Source organism: Penicillium solitum, assembly GCF_028829755.1.
Source record: "Penicillium solitum strain IBT 25940 chromosome Unknown utg000005l_segment0_segment0, whole genome shotgun sequence".
Classification (NCBI taxonomy): domain Eukaryota; kingdom Fungi; phylum Ascomycota; class Eurotiomycetes; order Eurotiales; family Aspergillaceae; genus Penicillium; species Penicillium solitum.
The window spans coordinates 4049849-4072914 of NW_027072125.1; the positions used below are offsets into that span (position 1 = coordinate 4049849).

At 49.4% G+C, this 23066-nt stretch overlaps 9 protein-coding genes across 9 annotated transcripts; 6 read left to right on the top strand and 3 right to left on the bottom strand.

Moving 5' to 3' along the window:
* Nucleotides 1-1100: 1100 nt before the first annotated feature.
* N7455_009133 (Mechanosensitive ion channel family) lies at nt 1101-4132 on the top strand (the record flags this gene model as incomplete). The annotated part of the gene is made up of 2 exons (XM_040958818.2): nt 1101-1871; nt 1946-4132. The coding sequence occupies exons 1-2, from the start codon at nt 1248-1250 to the stop codon at nt 4130-4132; spliced, it is 2811 nt and encodes a 936-aa protein (XP_040810853.1). The 5' UTR covers nt 1101-1247.
* Nucleotides 4133-5563: 1431 nt separating this feature from the next.
* Nucleotides 5564-7348, top strand: N7455_009134 (tubulin alpha chain; the record flags this gene model as incomplete). Its single annotated transcript, XM_040958754.2, has 7 exons — nt 5564-5575; nt 5735-5793; nt 5852-6005; nt 6060-6147; nt 6206-6277; nt 6335-6838; nt 6891-7348. The coding sequence occupies 7 exons, from the start codon at nt 5564-5566 to the stop codon at nt 7346-7348; spliced, it is 1347 nt and encodes a 448-aa protein (XP_040810845.2).
* A 272-nt stretch (nt 7349-7620) lies between these two features.
* On the bottom strand, nt 7621-8900 carry N7455_009135 (thiamine transporter TPC1). The gene is made up of 2 exons (XM_040958695.2): nt 8538-8900; nt 7621-8468 (listed from the first exon to the last, which is right to left on the bottom strand). The coding sequence occupies exons 1-2, from the start codon at nt 8775-8777 to the stop codon at nt 7752-7754; spliced, it is 957 nt and encodes a 318-aa protein (XP_040810859.1). The 5' UTR covers nt 8778-8900; the 3' UTR covers nt 7621-7751.
* Nucleotides 8901-9199: 299 nt separating this feature from the next.
* On the top strand, nt 9200-10690 carry N7455_009136 (putative Gamma-butyrobetaine hydroxylase subfamily; the record flags this gene model as incomplete). Its single annotated transcript, XM_040958698.2, has 1 exon — nt 9200-10690. The coding sequence occupies one exon, from the start codon at nt 9200-9202 to the stop codon at nt 10688-10690; it is 1491 nt and encodes a 496-aa protein (XP_040810821.2).
* Nucleotides 10691-11323: 633 nt separating this feature from the next.
* On the bottom strand, nt 11324-12260 carry N7455_009137 (PICOT family protein; the record flags this gene model as incomplete). Its single annotated transcript, XM_040958774.2, has 2 exons — nt 11324-11398; nt 11463-12260. 2 exons carry the CDS (start codon nt 12258-12260, stop codon nt 11324-11326), a joined length of 873 nt encoding a protein of 290 aa, XP_040810787.1.
* Nucleotides 12261-12622: 362 nt separating this feature from the next.
* Nucleotides 12623-14830, top strand: N7455_009138 (RNA exonuclease; the record flags this gene model as incomplete). Its single annotated transcript, XM_040958691.2, has 1 exon — nt 12623-14830. The coding sequence occupies one exon, from the start codon at nt 12623-12625 to the stop codon at nt 14828-14830; it is 2208 nt and encodes a 735-aa protein (XP_040810741.1).
* A 323-nt stretch (nt 14831-15153) lies between these two features.
* Nucleotides 15154-15680, top strand: N7455_009139 (Rieske (2Fe-2S) protein; the record flags this gene model as incomplete). Its single annotated transcript, XM_040958773.2, has 2 exons — nt 15154-15378; nt 15438-15680. 2 exons carry the CDS (start codon nt 15154-15156, stop codon nt 15678-15680), a joined length of 468 nt encoding a protein of 155 aa, XP_040810774.2.
* An 883-nt stretch (nt 15681-16563) lies between these two features.
* N7455_009140 (uncharacterized protein) lies at nt 16564-18962 on the top strand (the record flags this gene model as incomplete). The annotated part of the gene is made up of 5 exons (XM_065606086.1): nt 16564-17132; nt 17193-17459; nt 17698-18130; nt 18191-18256; nt 18330-18962. 5 exons carry the CDS (start codon nt 16564-16566, stop codon nt 18960-18962), a joined length of 1968 nt encoding a protein of 655 aa, XP_065461035.1.
* Nucleotides 18963-20417: 1455 nt separating this feature from the next.
* On the bottom strand, nt 20418-22714 carry N7455_009141 (uncharacterized protein; the record flags this gene model as incomplete). Its single annotated transcript, XM_065606087.1, has 2 exons — nt 20418-22376; nt 22421-22714. The coding sequence occupies 2 exons, from the start codon at nt 22712-22714 to the stop codon at nt 20418-20420; spliced, it is 2253 nt and encodes a 750-aa protein (XP_065461036.1).
* Between the last annotated feature and the right edge of the window lie 352 nt (nt 22715-23066).

The window sequence follows — 23066 nt, forward strand, 5'->3', positions numbered from 1 at the left end:
TCATGAGGCTTCCGATATTTAGAATATGTATTTTGTACTACACCTTGTAATAACCTTCAATGTTGGAAGGGTGAAAGTGCTTCACAGCCACCCTCCGGACCCTCCGATGATCGTTCCGCTCCAGAACTGTGATTGGACACCATCCTAATTACTCGTGAAGATCCAGGTCCTACAATATACCTACGTAGACAAGAGCTCGGCTATACTGATCTTCTATCAAATGTCTACAACTAGATTCATACTTTTTCCCTGGTCAATGATGATCGTAATCGTGCATATATATATAGTTTAACGCCAATAATAAAGAAAGCCAAGAAGTATGCGACATGGGATTTCGAATGACCTCGTCACTTAAATAATAGGTTCGGAGACGTTTGAATTTCTTCGAGGCAACGTCATGGTGGTATCACATGTTATTAGACATGTTAATAACTATATATGTAGTTAATTCTGGCTACTTTAACAACGTGGTTCACCCAAAGTGGTTGTTTACCTTGATCTGACGCAGGGGGACTGCACAACATAACGAGGCGTCCTCCAAGGCTTAGGGTAATGATTATTTATGACCATAATATGCATTCTTCATTTTATGCGCACAATTCCACGAGAAAAAAAAAAAGATCCAACCCTTTTATCGCCACCGGGTGGATCAGCAAAACGTTGGCGGGCCGTGATGGGCTAGAGGGTTTCCAAGGTCATTGGCCGTTGGTCTGGATTGCGTATGCTGAAATATTTGATTAACTTGGTTGAAGTTTTGAAATAGTATTGAAATGAAGATGGTGTGTATATAGGTACGGAGTAGTGCTTTATATGTTCTATGGATGCTATATAGTTGGACCCGTATAATATATGATGAATATCCCCCCTATTTGGCTAATCTACACTATTAATTTAATTGAAATTAAAATGAAACTAATCTCCCATAAATAGAATACTTTATAACACCAGATCGAGATCATCGTAAAATCGGACTAATCGAGAGACCAGGTCCAGACTCTGCACTGTGCACTGTTATGGGTCTTCTCAACTCCCACTCCACTTGACCATTTCCTCTTCTCTCTCTCCCTGTCTCTCTTTTCCTCTTTCTCTCTGTCTCTGTTTCTCTACACATTTTCTTTGCTTTTTTCTTTTCATTCCCTTTTGGTTGTAGTGTTATCGAATCACCCTATAATTTATACACGTCCCCCACACTCCAAATCCTTCCGCATTGACCAAATTCCCCTCTTTATACTTGGCCCGGTGCCATTATGTCGTCCCCCGTGGAGGAACGAAAAACCTATACCGAACCAAAGGACAAGCGCAAGGAGTCGGACACCTCCCCCACCTCCGAGGATGGAACCTATGTGACCGAGCCCGACACTGATCGCGATGCGGGTCGCTTGAAGGTTGACACGACGCGTTATGATCATGATGATGATGAGCATCCGCCCATGCGCACGCCATCCGCGCGTAGGGAGCAGGCTACTCGTCTGGAAGATGATTTGCTGCTCCTGCAAGCTGAGCGTATGACCTCGCATTCGACCAACCCAGCAGACGATGAACACGACCGCAATTCTATCAAACGCTCCCGTTCGCGTCGCTCGGAAGCGGTGGATGAATTCGATGAAGCTACAAACCCTCTGCACGAAAAGACCGCAATTTACAAGCCCCCCGAGAAACCAAATACCCAGGTTGCCGTCTTTGTGAAGAAGCTGCACCAGTCGAGTTTCATCGTGCGCTACTTGACCTACATTTGCCCGATCGTTCTCCTCCTCTTGATCCCGTTGCTGGTCGGCGCTCTCAGGTATCCCAATGCTAGCGTGGGTGGTGTCGAATTGATGTGGTTTTCGATTTGGTTAGAGATTGTCTGGTTGACTCTCTGGGCCGGACGGGTGAGTTCCAGTGAATCATTATTCCTCGTCAAGAAGCTGTGCTGATATTTTGTTTTTCTTTCCGTTTTTCTTAGCTTGCTAGCAAGTGTTTCCCTCCAATTGTTGGTATTTTTGCGAGTGTATTCACCAATAACGCGAAGAAGTGGCGTGACATGGCCAAGCAGCTCGAGCTTCACGCGGCGCTCTTTTTCTGGTGGCTCGGTGTGGAGATCTCCTTCCTGCCCACAATGAAAAACCATCATGTGGATGGTAATAAGAATACCAGGGGTTGGGAAATCACTCTGAACAAAATTATCATTGTCATCTTTGTGTGGACTATCCTGAATTTCATCGAAAAGATCCTCATCCAGCTGATTGCCATCAGCTTCCATATGCGGACCTATGCGGACCGCATTGAAATCAACAAGTTCCAGATTGGCAGTCTGACCAAGCTGTACGACTTCTCTCGATCCACTCTCGGTGAGAAAGATGATGCGTTTGAGGAGAAGAACGAGGAACCGACTTCTTCTGGAGTCAAGACCCCATTGCACTACGCTGGCCTGGCCCAACGCAAAGCTAAGGGTGCCCTGAACAAAGTTGGAAACCGGGTTGGCGATGTCGCAGGCGCAGTAGTGGCTGATGTCACGGGCCGCGCGGCTACTCGCAGCACAGATGCCTACCAGGTCATTTTGGCACTCTTGCGAACCACTGGAGGCTGTCAAGTCTTGGCACGTCGTCTCTATCGCACTTTTGTGAGGGACGGCTTTGAGACCGTTTTTGGTGGTGACCTGAAAGCCGCATTTGACGATGGCGAGGAAGCCGAGGCTGCCTTTGCCATGTTTGATCGCGACATGAATGGTGATATCTCCATGGAGGAGCTCGAGGCCGTTTGCGTTGACATTGGCCGTGAGCGCAAATCCATCACTGCATCCCTAAAGGATTTGGATTCAGTTGTATCCAAGTTGGATAACGTGTTCATGTTCTTTGTGTTTGTGATCGTGCTGATTGTGTTCTTGTCGCTCATCTCGACCTCGGCCGCCGGTGTGCTCACATCCGCGGGCTCTGCTATTCTGGCCCTGTCTTGGTTGTTCTCTGCTACTGCTCAGGAGTTCCTTCAGTCGGTTATCTTCGTCTTTGTCAAGCACCCCTTCGATGTGGGTGACCGTGTGACCATCTACGGCAACGCTGGTGATTCCGGTCTTGGTGATGACTACTTTGTGAAGGAGATTACTCTTCTTTACACCGAGTTCAAGAAGATGCAAGGTCATGTCGTACAGGCGCCAAACAGCTACCTCAATGGGCTCTTCATCCTCAACCAGCGCCGTTCGGGCGCACTTGCTGAGGCAGTTCCAATCATTATCAAGTATGGCACCAGCATCGACCAACTGGACGCCCTGCGACAGCGCCTCTTGGAGTTTGTGCGTAGCGAGAAACGTGACTTCCAGAGTAACATCCTCACGGAAATGCGTGCTGTCACCGAGAACTTCTCCCTCACACTCAACATCGTCTTCTTTTACAAGTCCAACTGGCAGAATGAGGGTCTACGTTTGCAGCGCCGCAACAAGTTCATATGTATGCTCATGGTCGCCCTCCAGGAGATCGGCATCGAGGGCCCACGCATGAACCTCCAGGGTGCCAAGTTCGACATTCCCTTCCACGTCAACTATGGCAATACACGCTCCACCGAGCGACAAATCCCTATCGACGCCGAGGAGGTCCCTATCTCAGAAGAGTCCCACCACCTGCCAGAGAATACCGGAACCAGCAGCGGCAGCGCTATCCGTCACCCATCCATTCTCCGCAAGGGTATGCACACTGCCAACGCCCGTGCCCGCGGCCCGTCTGTCTCACAGCGCAAGCACGTCGACTTCTCCTTGGGCATGTCCAACATGGCATCCAACGATGTTATGGGTGATGTGTTTGAGGATCGGGGTGTGGTCGTCGATGATGTCGTCCGTACCGCCAACCGCGATGCTGCAGAGCGCCGCATCCAGGAAGAGAACGAGGACGAGGAGGAGCGCCGGAGCCGCACATCTTCTTCCCGGCATCGTCGCCCCTCCAACATGAGCATGAGTGCTCCCTCCAATAATGACGGCGGTCGCCGGTCGACCGACGCCCACAGCTTCCGTAGTGGCCGGTCATCGCTCAGTCGCAACCGGTTCTTCCAACACCGCAGCAGCGTGAGCCATGACCGTGATGACTTGATGGAGCAGGGTCGCTTCGATGAGCCTACTTCGCCTCTGCCGGCTACTGCCCCTGGCCCCAAGGAGCACCCCAATTGATTTTGAGATGTAATCATTTTCGATCTCGTCTATTGATGTCATCTTGGTCATCTTCCAATCTTGCATTCACTGAACATACACTATTGCCATATTCTTTTTTTATTTTCGTTCCCCTCTTTCATACTTCGTGATATACACCGTGTCTCGACATATCTATAACTTTTCTTTCTACGATACATATATCCCCATATCGGCCTTGAAGCTCTTGTTCATTATTTCCGGCGGCTTATTGATCATATATAGCATTCATGTCGAGTCTTGGTGACGAGACCAACAAAAACGTTCATTTTCTACCTGTTTTAGTGCATTACATCTATATTTATTCCAACAGGAGTAGTCGGCCTCTGTTTTTGACGGCGTAGAAATTCAATCCAATTGGTCTGCCCAGGTGGTAGATTGTATATAAGATCCCTCTCCCATGTATTTTTTCCATGAATTTTAGAGATTGCTTTCTTCATAATATATACAGTATTGTATTGACTCTAGACGGTACAGAGGACATCTTTATGTATAGCCATAAGATGAATGTTCATCCCCACACTAGGAGACTTAACGTCGGGTTGCTACGAATGAATTGATTTGCGAAGTGGTTTTATCCAAGTAGATGTCAATGTCACAGGAACCGTTCTTCATGTCTGGAACCCTCAGATTCAACATAGACTGCGATTCCGCCACCGGCCCGGTTTCAGATGGATGTCTCATAAAATGGCCAACAGTGAAGAGGCCTCAACCAGCCGCTTTTGATTTTAGATTAGTAGGCGAGCGCCAGCTTCTTGGCTAGTATATAGGTTGGTGATGAAAAGCTCAATGCTAGTATCAGACGAAGCAACCGACAGACATACCGGGATATCCGACTATTCTCTGGATGATATTGTTGACTCATGCTATATTCTAATGTGGACCAGGAACAGAACATGATGCAAGCCATAATTGAGCCGGAGTTCGCATCTCAAACCATCATCTACGCTGTGAATTGCTGTATATGGATTTGACCGTATCGCCTTGATGAATTAGGACCAATTCTAGATATTGTTAGCTACACGATCTGAGTTCAGGCTAGACGACGAGGTTTCAGGTTCATGTGGCCTGCTGGATAAGATGAAGAACTTGCATTGAGGTATGCTGGTGATGCTGGTGTCCAATCATATATATGAGATTTTGAGGCCAAATGTAAGGATTTGAGACTATGCTAGAATTCTCCATGAATTGAGACAAGTTTGATGGAAATGTCCTGAATAGTTGGCTGTGTCATAGTAAGTCTGTAAGTCTGACCTGGGTTGCTTCCACGTCAAAGAGATCAACTTGTTTTGTGCCCTCCCCCCCGGACATCTTCTCTTTACCAACACATCTCTCCCCACGACTTCTCCCCCCAGACCTCTCATTCACATTTTTATCTTAACACCACTTGTCAACTTGTCAGTGCATTCCACCATGCGAGGCGAGGTATGTATGCTCGAATATTCTACTGGACTGCTATTTTGTCTATGGTGTCGACCTGTCTATACACTTCCCTCCCCTCGCCAGGCTACACTGACTGTCATCCACTCAATACCCAAAATCGAACCAAAGGAAGAAACACCCACATTGACTTGAACCTACCAGATCTGTCATATACACATTGGCCAGGCCGGCACACAGCTTGGTAATGCTGCCTGGGAACTGTAAGTCTCTTCATTGTCTGGTATCCCCGATATCCCTGCTGATCAAGATGAAACACAGGTATCTACTTGAACACGGTTTGAAGCCCGATGGCTTTATCGATCCCGATGTTACCGACGAGGCAGCAAAAAGCGGATCTTACGAGACTTTCTTTACTGAAACCTCTAGCGGCAAATATGTTCCCCGTTCCATCTTCGTCGATCTTGACCCATCGGTATGTGACAGACCACAAAGTTGTCAAGCCCACCAGCTAAATCAACTGTGCTAGCCCATCGATGAGATTCGCACTGGGACCTACCGTGATCTTTTCCGTCCCCAGCACCTGATCAGTGGCAACGAAGATGCTGCCAACAACTGTACGAACAAAGCAACTGGGAGGTGGAAGCTGGCAACGGAGGAGCTAACATGCAGCAGATGCTCGGGGCCATTACACCGCCGGCAGGGAGATTTCTGGACCAGTAATTGACAGCATTCGTTATGTGACTGGTACGGACCTGCTAACTCGAGCCTCAACCTGATGACTTTTAGCTAATGCCTTCATAGAGAACTGCCATTCCCTGCAGGGATTCTTGATTTTCCACTCCTTTGGTGGTGGTACAGGGTCTGGCTTTGGTTCATTGCTGTTGGACCATCTGACAAGCATGTATGGGCGCAAGTCCAAGCTGGAATTCTCAATCTACCCTTCTCCACGTACATCGACTGCCGTGGTAGAGCCCTACAATGCCGTCCTCTCAACCCACAGCACCATTGAGAAATCCGACTGTACCTTCATAGTTGACAACGACGCCGTGTACGATATCTGCCGACGTAACCTGGATATTCCTCGTCCTGGATATGAGCATCTCAACCGTCTTATCGCTCAGGTAGTGAGCTCCATCACATCCAGCTTGCGGTTTGATGGTGCACTCAATGTCGATTTGGCTGAGTTCCAGACCAACCTTGTCCCGTACCCGCGTATCCACTATCCATTGATTTCGTATGCCCCGGTGATCAATCGCCAGCGCAGCTCTCACGAGAGTTTCAAGGTTCAGGATCTCACCTTCCAGTGTTCGTGGATACTCTTCCGATATGGTGTATTTTTCCTCTGACTCAGTCACAGGCTTTGAACCCAATAATCAGATGGTGAACTGCGATTCACGAAAGGGCAAGTACATGGCCGTGGTTTTACTTTACAAGGGTGACGTTGTACCTCATGACTGCACTATGGCCGTTCATGCCGTTAAGACTCGGGGTACTTTCAGTATGGTTGAGTGGTGTCCTACCGGATTCAAGTTAGGCATCAACTACCAAAAGCCGGTGCGTCGTCCTGACGATGAGCTTGCGTGTGTCGATCGTTCGGTTAGTATGCTGTCTAATACTACCGCTATTGCCGAGGCATGGAGTCGCCTTGATCACAACTTCGATCTTATGTACTCGAAGCGTGCGTTCGTTCACTGGTATGTTGGTGAAGGAATGGAAGAAGGTGAATTCTCCGAAGCCCGTGAGGATCTTGCGGCTCTCGAGAAAGATTATGAGGAGGTGGCTGAGGATAGCGGCCCAGAAGGGGTTGAGTACTGACTTTGACTCTGTGCTTGTCTTGTTACTCCTTTCAGCACACATTCGAAGGAACACACATTCGAGGGAAGGGCGGAAAATGTGATCAAAACTGAGCAAGATCATTAAAAAAAAAGAAAAAAAAAGAAATTACCAAATCAAACGTATGAGTACAAGAATAGTCGACCACTTATGTGGCTTGATGTCTCTGGTAGTGTTTCTAGATGTCTTTTTTCTCCGATATTTTCTGCGTCATTGGTGTAGTGGCTAGAATATAGTCGAAAATGGCTTAAAACGTGGAAATCGACTTTCTATTTGTGAGGCTTTTCGCTTCATTGTACAACTATCCTTTTCAACCCTTTAGTGATAACGCCATCAAATAATCCATGCAAAATTATTACTGTTGATACAAGTTGAAGAATCCCCTTCAACTGTCAGTTCCGACATTGAGCTCTTCAAGGACTTTCAATGCGTGCTCATAAGTCCACATTGTCACCGCACTTGCCGGCGCCGCCTTGAGTAAACTGACTGTCAAGCCGCGATACAGACCACGCACACCCTGGGTGCGGACAATCATGGCAATAGTTTGCAGAACTCCCTTGTACTCCGGGATATTGCTATGAACGTAGCGGGTCCTTGTTGGACCTTGTACTTGCAAGCGTTTACGCACGAGGTCTAGTGGGAAAACACCCGTCTTAGCCAGGACACTGGCCACCACACCGGCTGCGGCGTCCCCTGTACCCAACGGCAGAACATCCCAGGTCATGACAGGTCTGAGTGCCTCATATGCTGTGAAAAACAGTCCCATGTAGGGCACAATTTGCGCCACGGCCGCAGAACATCCCCGGAAGAATCCCGGTGCGCCCTCATGTCGAGCGATTTCCACGATTGAGGCTCGCAGCGAGCCATACACCCGGTCCGGACCTTGTGCGGCGAATCGCGTGCGGAGAAGGTCAAGCGGGTACGTTGCTCCTGTGGCACATCCGCCTGCCAATGCACCCGAGAGGAAGGATTCGACGGGTTGGGGGAGTCGATAGGAGCCGAGTTGAGCGAGGGCTTGGGTTGTTCCCCGATACGCGGTGAATTGAATGGCTCCGTAGCAGACATACATCAGTTCGGCCGGAATATTGCCTTTCCAGAGGCCCTGTGGGAAGAAATTCAGGTTAGGCTATTGGCATTGACATTAAGAAGTAAGGTAATCTTTTCAACGTACAGTGATTCCCTCTTGCCTCATGATCGTCCGCATGGTGGACAATGTCCCCTTATAAATGGGCCCTTTGACACTGTGATGGGACGCAGGGTCTGATAAGGAATGGATTTGCAACTGCAACCTGATCTTAACGACGTCCAGCGGCGCAATACAGAACCGTGAGATTAGCCCTGCAACGCCGCCGGCCAATACGACCTGTCGCTTGGTGCCTTCATCTTTGAGATGCTCGCCCCCGGCCGACATGAGTTGAGAGTGATTTTTATCTTACAGACTAAAGATGTCTGTATGGTTGGGTTAAGTTAAGAAAATTGAAGTAAGAAGATCCATGTTGATTCGTTGACTCTGCCTTGGAATGATAAAAAAACAAAAACAACGTCAAAGGCAATTTACGTAAGTTCCGGCCTGGCCCCGGGGAATGTCATTGCGGGAAGAATGACAGTTCTGCCTGAGGTGTTATTTATAGCCTGAGGTATTAATTACAGCCTGAGGTATGAATATAATGCCTGAGACATCAACCCCCCCCCCCCCCCCCTGAATCACATTGGGGCCGAGGTAACTTATAGCTCCCCTCCATTTGTCCCGCGTGTCCCGTAAGGTAGATTTTGCCCTCCCTCTTTACCCTTTCACTAATAATCTCTACTTCTGAACGGGTTTATAGGCCCTTCATGCATCGTCTCCGAACTTCACCTACCCTCTGGCAATTGCCACGAGCCTTGTCATCTTCCATCCCGCGCCGTAACTTGATAGCTCCCTCTAGTAGGTTCAACAGCCCTGTAGAGCCAGACTCTCACGACATATTGGAACCTGTTACCCCCAAAATCGACCATCCATTGCCTATATCACAAGAATCCAGCAACTCCACGGGTGATGTGCGGAACTCCACCACTGATGTGGTTAGAAGAAAAGCCCGCGTGGATGGCATCCTAAAAGTGGGCAAAAAAGAGTCGATCTGGGCTGGAAAAGAGGAATTGTACTTGCGTTTGGATAAAAACACAACAATCAAACTGCCATATACTTATCTGCGGGATTCTTGCCAGTGTGGAGTGTGCAAGGATCAACACTCGAAGCAGCGCTCGTTCCGCACAAGTGACATTCCCAAGGACATTGCTCCACGCTGGATCAACTGGGATGGGACAAAGCTTTCAATTAGATGGGCCAATGATATCGGGGGGTATACGACTGAGCATGAATCAACCTGGGACCGCGACTTCCTGAAAACCCCCATTTTCAACACCCATCGTCAACATTGGAAGGCGAACTGCAACCCGATCATATGGGGACGAGCTCAAATGGACAGAAGTCAACATTGGGTGTCTTACCCGGACTATATCGCCGACGAGTCCAAATTTGCCTCGGCGATGCAGCAGTTGCAGCGTCTGGGCCTTATCTTTGTGAAGGATGTTCCAGACTCACGATCGATGGTGGAAGCCATTGCAACACGCATGGGTCCACTACGAAACACCTTCTACGGGTCAACATTCGACGTGCGCACCGTTCCACAGGCCACAAATGTCGCATATACAAACCAATTCCTTGGCTTTCACATGGATTTGATGTATATGAACGAGCCACCGGGATACCAGCTCCTCCACTGTCTAGAGAACTCATGTTCGGGGGGCGAGTCGCTGTTCGCAGACACATTTTCGGCTGCAAAACTCATGCAGGAGCGACACCCAGAAGAGTATAAAGTGCTTCGCGAGCAGCGGCTGGGATACGAGTATAGGCACAAGGATCACATCTACTACAACGAACGACCCATCTTTGAGCATGATTCCTACACAGACGAGCTGCGCCACGTCAATTACTCGCCCCCTTTTCAGTCTCCCCTCCCTCCACGCGACGGGAAAGGCCATGATGCTGAGCCCGTGAACAAGCTACGGGATGCCCTTGCCAGGTTCACTTCAATTATTGATAATCAGAAGCGCATCTTTGAGCTCAAGCTCAACCCAGGCGATTGCGTCATCTTTGATAACAGAAGAATCGTTCATGCCCGCCGCCAATTCAATGCCAGCATAGGATCTCGCTGGTTAGCAGGCGCCTACGTGGATACCGATGCTCTGCTATCTCGCTTTGCTGTCTGTAGGAATCAGCATCCATATGTTTGGACGAAGAAAGCCAAGAAAGAATTGGCGGCCAACAACAGAGACAATAACTAGGAACGAAGCCAACCATAAGAAGAATCAAGAGGCTAAGAGAGTGGCCGAAGAGGAACGGAAATACACCCGAGGGAGAACTAGAGATTGATCGGGTTCACGAGAACAACAGAGAAGAGAGTACAGTTCCAAAGATGAAGATCGATCAACCCAATATCTGAATGTGCTCAAGACTCGGCATCATTCCCATCTTTTAGCAGTCGACTGAATATACGAATGTGGCGTATTGTTAGTCTGAACTGTTTCGAGTTCTTGATCCATGATGCATTCCCTACATATGTATATCCAAACGTTGTAAATATAATGTATTCGTATTCTTGAAAGCCGAGAGCAGCTTTAGTGCAAACACAGTTGGGATACAAGGTAGGTTGAACCGCCAGTGCCAGCCTCTTGAGGATGCGTTGAATCTGTCATGGTCAACAGGGATGAGCTGTGACAATGGATTGCTTTGATTCGATGCTGCTTATTTCAAATTATAGCAAGGGCACATCCCGCAACAATGAGAAGGATACGATATAATCAGACATGCATATAAGCCGTATTAAGACAAAAAACGTTTATCATTATGTTAGACTTATAGCATCTAGCCCCAGAGACAGGGGGGTCATGGGTATCGTGCAACGATCAACCAGCCACTCAAGCAGCCGTAGTGGGCTTGCTGACCGAGTGGTCAGTGAGGAAATCGGGGTCGCTGTTGATTTCCTCGCGGACCTATATCATTCATTGAGTTAGTAATCGAATTAAATGATCGGCGTGGGATAAAAGAAAAACGTACAATATCCAAGCCACCGACCAATTCTCCATTCACCCACAATTGGGGGAAAGTTGGCCATTCAGCATACTCCTTCAGACCCTGGCGCACATCCTCATCGGCCAAGATATTGAAGAAGCCATACTTTACACTACGCTCGCGTAGAATGCCAACCAGCTGCCGACTGAATCCGCACTGTGGGCTGCTCGGGGTGCCTTTCATGAACAGCATGACAGATGCTGCCTTGACCAGTTGTTCGAGGCGGGCAAATAGTGCCTCTCGGGATTGTTCGGGTGTCAGGGCGGGGGCAGATGCGACGGCGGTTGCGTTAGCCGCATCAGCGGAAGGGGGCTCAGAAGCGGCAACGGGAGCCTGAGTAGCAGTGAAGGGACCATCCTCACGAGGGACAGCAGACAACGGCGGGGGGATGTTGGCTTTCACACCTTCCATCGGACCGGCGCCACCCGCAACATTTCCGCGGCCAGCGTGGCGCTCGACAGCGTCGCGGACCTTGACGGCATCGCTTCCACTGATCGATTCCAAAATTTGGCCGCTACGGAGGCACACGACGAAGGGCACGGCAGAAACATCATACTCCTCCGAGATATCAGGTAGCTCCTCGGCGTTGATGCTGACAAACGAGATGGTGGGCGGGGTGGTGGCGGGGTACTGCGAAGCGAGGGCTGAAAGCACTGCCCCCATCTGCGCGCACGGGGCAGCCCATGGAGTGTGGAAGTATAGGACTACCAATGCAGAAGGTGATAGAGAAGAGAGATGCGACGAGAAGTCGGCCTCAGATGTGATTTCGGTGAGTGTCGACATGGTGGAGCGTGTGTGAAACGAAGATGAGACGACTGGAACTGATGACAAACCCCGGATTCGACGGTGAGAGGTATTCTGTGAAAGGGTCCAACAAATGTCAAGGTGAGGTCAAAGTCGAGAGGTGAAGAAGACGTGTTGAAGGAAATGGCGTGATGGATACCAAAATAAGCCCCCCTGCACGGCGATCCCAGATTTGCAATCTTCCGGTTATCAGATCGTTTCGCGTCTCTGGCGTTTCTGGCGTGCCGTTTGTTTTAAGTAAGCCGAAATGGTTAGCGGCACCGGGAAAGCTCTTTTCCGTTATCCACGTGACCGTAATCTTTTGAATCACGTGACCTTATCGCGTATCATCTTGAATTTCCATGCCGCGAGTTCAGCGAGGAAACTGCAAACCCGAAGACAACAACATGGGAAGAGATAGAAAGAGAAAGCTCAGCTCGGACGACCCGACTGGTCACTCTACACCTGAGTCATTCGGTGTTGCTGATACCTTGTCCCGTCTCCAGAGCGATAACCCGAGCAGCGAAGGTTCGAACGGTAGCCATGCGTCAAAAAAGCGCAAAAGAGTTGATGGCGAGAAAGCGAAGTACCCAGATCTCACATACGCCGATGGAAAATTAGTGTCCCCTATCCGAATCGCCGACCTGCAGGGGTTGCTCCTCTATTGCTTCGCCGATGGTATCGCACCACAATGGATTTCCATGAAGCATTCTGGCCATGTGCGTAAGGTGGTTGTACTGATGGTACCTGGCCTAGAGATGGGCATGTTTGATGGGACAATCTCTGTACAACGAGAATCAACCACCGAGGAACAAGAGACGCAGGATCCCAACATGGACGCGCAGGGAGCCACCGATGAGGCACCCACAGACGAACATGCTGCTGATTACGAGCGCTGGAAACAGGGCCTCCCATTGCCGGACCGCTCGCATCGCTTCAATCCTCGATCGATCACACGCGAGACCCTCCCCGAACCACTTCAGCCCCTGGCCGACATGTTCCCCCATATCTGGCCCGTGAAGGCGCCAGGCGACAACAAATACAACAAGGTTCATTCGCCACTGCAGGCAATCCTTATGTCCTCGCCCCCCAAGACCAAAAATGATGACTCCCGTGCGAAGGGCGCACGGCCCGCAAAAGTCGAGAAAGGCTTCGTCCCGAAACGAACACCAATCACAGCCTTTGTCACTTCACGCGAGGAGCTACTGGAAAACGACTTTATCTTGCATCCTGTTTTCTTTTCTTCCGATAACGACAAATCTTCCCAGGTGGAGGCTCGTCAGCGAGGCGGGAAATCGGTGGAAGATGGATGGGTGGATACTCATGTTCCAACTCTGGAGTCTGCTCAAGCACCTGATGCTGAAATTGAAAGTGGCAGTGTTACTGATGGCCGAGATGTTTTTGCACTGGACTGTGAGATGTGCATTACCGAGGGTGGTCAGTCCGAACTCACACGTATCAGCATGGTCGGCTGGGACGGCGAGGTAGTCCTTGATGAACTGGTCAAACCAGCACGGCCGGTGATAAACTATCTTACACGTTACTCCGGAATCACTCCAGAGATGCTTGACCCCGTCACCACGACCCTTCATGATATTCAGCAACGCCTCCTGACCCTCCTCACACCGCGTGCGATCCTCGTGGGACACTCCCTTAACTCCGATCTTACCGCACTCAAGCTTGTTCACCCGTTCATTGTCGATACGAGCATCATTTACCCACACCCACGTGGTCCCCCACTCAAATGTAGCCTGAAATGGCTTACCCAGAAATACCAGAACAAGCAGATACAAAACGGCATGGCTGGGCATGACTCCATTGAGGATGCCCGTGCTGTTCTTGAACTTGTGAAGCTAAAGTGCGAGAAAGGCGAGCGATGGGGGACGAGTGAAGCTTCCAACGAGAGCATATTCCGTCGACTATCGCGCTCTACCCGACCGAGTCATCTCCCTCGTCCCGGCGAGGAACGAACAGGAGCTGTGGTTGACTGGGGCAACCCAGAACGTGGATTTGGTGCCCAGGCAACTGTCTCGATTGGATGCCGGGATGACGATGCAGTCGTCGCTGGTGTCTCAGCGGTAATCAATGGCGACGAATCCAATCCCTCTATTCCTGGAGGTGGGGTTGATTTTGCCTGGGCTCGCATCCGTGATCTCGAATATCTTCGTGGTTGGTGTAGCCGTCTCCCCGATCCGAACAACGCCAACGAATCTACGACCCTTTTCCCTCCTCCCGAAGAGACCACACCGACCACAGCCACTTCAAATGGACACTCGACAGATCTACCCCAGCCTGATGTCTTGGCGGACACTGTATCCCGAACTGTCTCTAATATTTCGCGCATTTATGACTCCCTCCCTCCGTGTACGCTTTTCATTGTTTATTCGGGAACAGGCGATCCCCGTGAAGTGGGCCGTTTACAATCCATCCAGAAGCAGCACCGCGAGGAGTTCCGGTCTGGCAAGCCCTGGGATGAGCTGACATACAAATGGACCGACGTTGAGGAACAGGCTCTAAAGAAGGCCTGTGAGCGTGCTCGCGAAGGTTGCGGTTTCATGTGTATCAAATGATTTGGCCCAGGCTAACATAGGCCCATACTTCCATGTAAAAGCAGCTCTAGAAAGAGTAATTGATACAATCCACATTTCATCCCTGTACCATGTGAAAAATCATCAACGTAACTTGCAGTACAGCCTTGAAAGTTCTAACACTTTCGTTCATGTATATATATACATAACTTATTCCACCCGTATATCGTATATTATGTTCTACATTATGTTGAATATCGGCTATTGTTGTAAAAGACCCCACCGGAATTGGTGGGGCGGAAGTCGGAGTCCCCTGGAGATTTCCCCCGACACCAACCGAGACCAAACCTCTCACACTGCAACATATGAATCCCTTCACAAGGGCAACAGCAGCCTGGCACTTGGTTGGCCTTGCGTCCGAGTTCCCAAGCATTGATGATGACAACCGGATTGTGCCAAGATGCAAGGCTTTCAATATTCCCAAGACAAATGGCACCATAGAGCCCGTCGAAGATATTGACCTACCAGGAGAACTAAAGGACCAAGTCCTTGTATTCAAATACAAGGGCAAATACCATGCTATTGATCATGTGAGTCAGAGGTTTCTTCTGTTTCTTGTAGTCGGAAGGGTTGGGCTCATCCTTTCTAGCAATGCCCCCACTCGTCGTTCCCACTTTCTCGGGGCAACCTCTTTGATATTGAAGACTTTGGCATCGTTCTCAGCGCGGGTCTCACATGTCCCAAGCATGGCTGGTCATTTGATATATTCTCTGGACGTGCTGATCGCGGCAACTACACACTCAAGGTGTGGGAGGTGCAGCTGCGCGACTCCGCGGCACCTGGGAGTACGGACCAAGAGGTTTGGGTGAGGCGGAAACAAAGAATTGGTTAACAATAGCCACCCTTTCTTGGTGTATTACAGGAGGTGCATCTAGGCTGAGTTGACCCGACTAGGGTCATAGCTACAGTTTGACAGCACTTTTTCTCCTCGCGCAAAGATATCTTGGACCTGCCCCAGAACCACGGGGATCCCCCCTCAAGTGATCAAATCCAAGATATTCAAGCTACCTAACATCTTGTCTATGCAACTGGCCAAATGAAAATATTCATATGGATAGCCTCTCAATTCCTGATTAGGGTTTTGGCTGTAATTCGGCCCATATATCAACTTTGTGGAGTTCCGACAATTTTGCTCTTTCGACGATTGTAAAAGCCCCAAAGTCCTTTTATGGAGGAACGCCAAAGAGAGGAGCAAAGAACATGAAGCTGGTGTTGGATATAGCATCCATTTGTGTGGTTATTTGTATCTGTTAAGATCCCTGACACCTGTATGTTCAGGCCTCATGTAGGCCTTATAGGCCCATCTGTTCACGAATCGAAACAACATTACTATCCCCTTCTCCCCTGCACTTAGTCGCTCAAAAGTCCGTCGTTTGGGGCATTGTTTGGGTGGCTTGTTGCTCGGAATAGTGACAAAGTATGTAGTTGGAGGATCCGCATCTCCATGTGAGCACAATATTTATATTGACAACAGCATCTAGAACTCGCATAGACTGCTAGGAGATCGTTAAGACCTTTTTTATGTACATACACTTCCTTGGCATATGAGTCTCAGAATGTTTTGGGCTAGAAATGTCCCAAAGTCATGGATGAATGTACACTTAGCTGTTGCCCCGCTTCTCAGCCGCACCTGCATGTACTCAGGGGCTCTGCTGAATTTTGGTTTCCAACAACTTTAGGGACGAGTATTCAGGTGCTCAGGTCATATTCAAATAATGGAAGCTATTGGAGCAGCGTCTGCCATCCTCGCAATTGCAACCGCCGGAGTGCAATGCTCCGTGAAGCTCGTGACTTTTGCAGGACAGGTGAAGACGGCGCCGGAGCAGATTACCATGGTTGCTGAAGATGTGTCCTTGAATGCCAGTATTCTACACCAACTGGGCGAATTGGCAACGGAGAATATAGAAAATGAACATCCGACACTAGACGGTGATAGCAACAATACTACCGACCCCAATGTGAAATCGGTCCCCGATACCAAGACGACAATATCAAAACAGAGCATCTTCAACCCCACCGGGTTGAAGACAGTCATAAAGCTGGCGAAAAAATGCGAAGAGATCTTCGAGTCCCTGGACCAGTCCTTACGCAAAGCCAGCCAACAGTTGCATGCGAAACCTAAAATATCGGGCAAGGTAAAACTGAGCCGCGCAGAGATGTTCAAATGGCCGTTCCTACTCCCGGCAATGGATACGCTGCGGAACGAGCTCAGGAATGTCAAGGAAACTTTGATGTTGATGCTTCAAGTCGCTATGCTGGCTTATTCGAGAAGAATGATGGGGGAGTGAGCCACCCTTACTTTCTCCCGTGCAATAGTTGTTAGGTCTATTGCTAATACAGATAGATACGGCGAAAATAGTCAGCGCACAACGGCAATTGTTGCCTACTCCAGAGAGGATCAGGAGTTCCTGGTTCGGGCTATTGTTGCTGCCCAGAAAGCCCAATTGAGTAGTCCTGGAAAGGAACATTCAGCAGCCTCAAATATTGAATCAGGTAGGGAACCACCATTGGGAAAAGAGCACCACCGGTTCTCCCGGGGTTCGGGGTCATTTAACCACGGCCTATTTGCCACGGACCGCGGACTAAATGGCACAACGGTGACTGCCCAAGAGTAGGTGGATCTTGTCGAATATAGATGCCCCTTAATAAGATAAAATTAACGCGGAGCAGGGATCCACAGATATATGAACCGTCCAGGTATGTGCCCCAGTGGCTCGTTAAAACAGGAGACTGGTTCTAAGGAAGTAACAGTACATGGGGTTCTAGTCCAAACGGCGATTCCAGCGAAAGGCAAGATCTTGTCTGACAGCATGATATATTAGAGATATTCTAAGCCTTGTTTCTTCTAGACAACCACCATATCCTCAGTGCCCAATATTTCGCTCGACGCCACCGCGCATCTTCAGCATCAATTTCCTATCCCCGCGGGCGTCCATCACAAATCATCAAATCAATATCGCTTACGACACCCGCAGCATAAACCTCCCAGATTCCACGATCAAATCCTGGCTCAAAGAGTGGAAGGCATCTTTTGACACAAATGTGCTCGATCAGCTGGCTGCTCTGGATACCAATGAATATGAAGCGCTAGACGCCACGAGGAACCACGGCGAAGGGACGCTCGAGTGGATTCAGTTCGGAGAGTACCGTACCATCGTTGAAGGAATTCCACATCTCAAGGCTAGGACACTTACTATGGTCATGAGCGGGGTGCCCCAGCGAACTCCAAGGTTCGAGGGGACGGAAGAAGAGCAAGAGGAAAAGGTGTTAAGACACATCAGGGTATGGTGGAACGAGCTTTGCCCAGTGTTTCCGTGATCGCTAACATAACTTAAAAATCAGATTCATCGAAAGCACATGCGTCCGAAAACGCTGATTGAATATGGCCTGCCCTGGGAATGGGATGAGGTAAGGATAAAACCTTTCTGTGCTGCCATTTTGCGGTTCCAACATTTGATCACTGACTACCCCTCAAAAGCAGGATAGTGACGACCACCTCATCATCAAGAAATGGATCAACGAAGATTTTCTAGAAGAGCTGGTTGCTCATACTCGACGATTGCAGGAGAGTGAAATGGTAACTCGGCCCTCGTCTGCTATGACGGAGTTGAAGGTCAACGACCGAAGCAAAGATAAAATGTATCCCGCTCGCAGAAAGCCTTCAACGCGACGCAGCAGCCATTTCATATCAAAGATCAGACGAAGCATACCCCTTATCAACAGACGAAATAAAGAGCAGGAAGACTGGGAGCAAACTCTAGATGACAAGGCTGAGGCCGAGATGAAGGAGCAGGAATTCCGGCAGCAACTTGACCGCGAGTTCGGGTACACCAAGGAGGACATTGAGGCGATCCTTAATCGGAAGCCAGCGGTCGTAGAGGGGGAGAAGAAGGAGAAGAAGAAGAAGGAGGAGAGGAAGAAGGGGGAGAGGAAGAAGGGGGAGAAGGAGGGGACGAAGGAGGAGGTGAAGTATGAGAAGACTGAGGACTGGAAACAGACGCGAGAGAAGTATCAATTCGAACAGCAAACAGACGGCGAAGATGATGACGCCTTGTCAGAGAGCGATGATGCAGAAGTCATTATTGATGCTCTACTGGCCAAATATACCATGTAATCTTACGCATTGAAGATATCTGCCGTCTACAGTCGTGTTGCGATTGTATAGGGCTGTGTGTTTAGCCTGTTTCCTCAGGTTACATTCCCGATCCGGTAATTAATCACTTCCAAGGTTGTTCCCTCATGGGGGAGAATACCAGAATAACATGCTTTGATTTTCCAATGCCCCACAAACTTGACTTATCTGGAAGTAGAATCCCCAGAGCCAATTGTACCAGGTTCGACCTCGGTGTGCTGTTCAGCTGGTATGTACGCAGTGATGCAGCTAGGGCTTTATATCACACACTTCTTGCTTTTCCAGTTCTTGCTTTTAAGATATTTCGTTTTTTTATTTGTCCTCTGCAAAGCCCACTTGAAGCATTCTACAGGTTTCTTTATGTTGCAAAATGCTCGAGTGGTTGACGCTTCTGTCCTGCCCTTCCAACTTTCTAGCCACTTGACTAGGACTCTTTATACCGTGGCCGAGAGAGCGTCTGACCTAATTAAGAAGGGATACATTTTTTTAGGAAGACTTTTGAATACAATAGGGGGTGATCGAGTGTTACTATATACACCGATTACTTGAGTAAATTGCCTTTGAAATACCTTAGTTTTATTTGCTGGGTGTTACCGGCTTTATATGCTACAGTCCTAGATTTGTATAATAGTAATATAGAATCTGTTGCTAGGGCTATGTTAGTATAATATGATAGAAATCTGTCTGTATTGCAATGTATGGGTAAAATGGCATATATGAAGAACTCAAACTAAATTGACAAGAACCCGCAATTTCAGCAATCTGTGCGGTAATGATGACTAACTATAATATGCACTTTTGTATGGTAAACCGAGTACTCGAAATCACCTGACTTCGTGTATAATATCTGGTTTCTACAATGTATTCGGACTTGGTATTCGACATAATATATATATCTAGGTTATAAACTCCCCTTAAAAGGTCCTAGTATCATTGTTTTCTATAAATCTAGCTTTCTCTATTATATAATCCCCTTATATCTTTATAACTATAAGCTTGATAATTTATTAATTTTAATTTCACTCCGAGAGAGCCGATACTCTCGGAGAGTGACCCTCCGAGGGACGGTTCGAGGGTTTAAGAAGACAAAGCAACGTTGATATGGCCTTGGACCATGTACGACGGTGTATAGCGGTCAGTGATAAGAACAAGGCATTGAGGCATGAAATTCAGACATTCGTCATTGAGCGCTATACACCGTCGTAGACCATGTGAACAAAAAATGTCCCTACATGTCCTTCACGTCAGAAAGAAGAGCAAAACAAAAGAAAATAACAGAATAACAGAGCACCATTTTTTAGACGCATCGGCTACGTAAAGTGATCAAACTCATTAGCAGATAAAAGCCCGTGGATAAAGCTTCGAAATTCAAAAGTGTAATGATTCGTCGACCCCCTAATTATATATTCCTAAGTTACAAGTTACTACTGCAAAAGATTACTGTTTACCACCTCGAACGGGAAGCTTCCTGGGTTCACTCTCTTCCCCCTGCGGACATTTGTTGAGCATCCAGGCGCGGAAATTCTTACACATCTCGGCAGTCCACAGGGGGTGGTCGGGATCGGGGTTCTGCTGGGTAGCCGGGGGCATCTGGAGCGGCATGCGGCCACTGACCGTGGCTTCATAGATGTTGGCGTGGTGGTAAACGACATCCTCGTACTGACCGAGATTGTAGCCATACTCGCTGCGCATGCATGCGATGTCCTGGTCCTTGAAGTAGTACTTGATGGAGTTGTGCCAGGTGACGTCGGTTGGGGGTATGATGGCCTTGGGGTTGCGCCAGTTGTAGGTGCGGAATATCTTGAACTCACTGCTGGTGAGGAAGGGGTACTCCTGGTTGTCTGGGGCGATGATGGAGGCCAGCGAGATCTTGCCCGTTGTGGCTAGCGTGAGCTGCCGCCAGGCGCGGTCAAAGGGGTAACCCATGCCACGCGGGTCCGGGTAGGTTTGGTCCTTGACGTTAGCACCGCAGAAGCTGATCGACGGGGTCGGGACGTTATCTGTATCCAGCGTGTCGTCAGTGGCCATGCAGAAGGCCACGAACGGCATACCCTCCGTCCGTCCTGCCGGAAGCATCAGGTTCTGCGGCCACCCGCACCGACACCATGACGAGGCGTGCTCCGGGTCTGGCTCGCTGTACTTGCCCATCTTCCGCGCCACCGATGATTCCTTGTCTAGCCGCACCTTGGTTGTGACCGAACGGTCTGTCAGGGTTACGGTGACCTTATCCATCTCTATCCAGTGGTGGTAGTGGTTGACTAGCTCCTTGGCCGCGATGAACAACCGCAGCGTCACATGTTGAGGACTCTCTTTGGAAGGGGATTTGGTGCTGGTGATATCCACACTCCATTCATACGGCTCATGGTCTAGTTTCGCCTTGGTTTCAAGCATGTCTGTGGCTGGGGGCCCGAGGACACTGACTAACCCGCCTTTGTTGTAAAGAGGGTGGCTTTTGTCCTGCAGCCGCAGTACCAAATTGGACAAAGTGACATGAGCGCGATACTGTTTGATGTCCTGCGGGTAACGAGAACCTGCCAACCGGCCGAAATCCTGCATATGCTTCGTCCAGAGGTAGAAACAGGGGTCGCGGGCGGCGCCGAAGTTGGAGATCATGAGGCCGTAGTGCCCGTCTTCGGCGGCGCGGTATGACATCTCGGCGAACTTTCCCAGCCCGTAGTTGTAGAGGATACCGTAGAGGTCTTTGTCAATCTCAAAGCCATCGTCCGTCTTGTCAAAAAACTTGTACTGGGCGTCTAGCAGGCCCCCAATGTAGTTCAGAATATTTTCGCCGGTCAGCAGCAAGGGGTTGGACTGGGTCCCGTACGTGGTCACTTTCTTGGTTGTGATGACGCCCGTTTTAATCGCCTCGTAGATGTTGTCGCGCCATTTCTCCATATCGCCGACGCCGATGGTTACCCCGGGAATATCGGCCATGTCAGGGTTGCGGACCCGGTACCACGAGGAGAAAGGTCCGTAGCCCGAGTAGTATTCCTGCAACGCGGGTACCGGCTGATATCCCCACTCCAGTACCTCGTCGTACAGGTTCCAAGAACGAACTAGCGGCTGACCCCAGCAGAGACCTTCGGCCTCGTAGCGGGCCAGCATCTGCGAGTGGGTGTACAGAAATAACTCCCCCTGTCGATTGATGGTGCGGGTGTTGACGGCGTTGTCGCCGCCGGCACCGCGATAAACGATGTGCCAGTGGTAGTGGGCATCGTTCATGTCATAGTCGTCGCGCCAGTACGACAGCAATCCGGGGCCCTGCAGGGTGTCGGTTGTGACAATCTCACCGGAAACCGTGGTTGGCACGGGGTCCGCAGCTTTGGACTCAGTCTTAGTCTTGTGGTGTTTGAAGGCGGCATGCTCCTTCAGAGCCGGTGGGTGGATGTGGCGGTTCTGCGCGTCCGATGAATGAGTAAGGTGGATACTCATCGCCTCACGCAGCAGGTCGGGTTCAAGCCGGCTTTGAGCTGCTCCTTGATCTCGAGGAGCGCATCCTCGACCTTGGGTCCGGCCTCCTGCAGCTTCGCGATCATATCCTCTAGTACATTGTGGTGATTATGTGCCGTGTGGATATATGGCTCCGGGTGATCGGCGCTCGGTTGCGAGTACACTTCTTTGAGGTTCTTATTAACCTCGACTTTGGATTTGCCGGCTTCACCTGAGCCACGAGCAGTCGCGGGGCACTGCCTGCCGCCCATGGACTCCGGAGGGCATCCACCACAGTTGGACATTGTGATTTGGCGATCCAAGACTTCCAGGAGATATGCTGAAGATGAAAGGAATAATCTGAAGCTGTTCGATGAATCTCACTAGAACTTTGAACATCACTGGAGGGCTTTATATATTGATTTAGATGGCGACAAACCCCAATCCGGTTACATCGAGAGACTCGTTTATCCGGAATCTCGCAGGAAATGGTGTGGACTTCTGCATTAGTGCTTCAGTGCGATCTTGATGGTTGCAGTGACCTAGTCATCAACTGGCCAGGGTGACAGTCAGGCCTCAACATTGACGTGCACGACTCGGTCATAATCTAGCCTTTCTTCTCTTCTGCCTTCCCCGGACAATAGAATGCGGTGATAT

Excerpts from the sequence above, each read along its gene's own strand:
- N7455_009135 (XM_040958695.2), bottom strand. The coding sequence starts at position 8,777 with ATGTCGGCCGGGGGCGAGCATCTCAAAGATGAAGGCACCAAGCGACAG. Across the intron at positions 8,469-8,537 it reads TGAGGCAAGAGGGAATCACT|GGCCTCTGGAAAGGCAATAT; the intron begins GTACGTTGAAAA and ends TTCTTCCCACAG.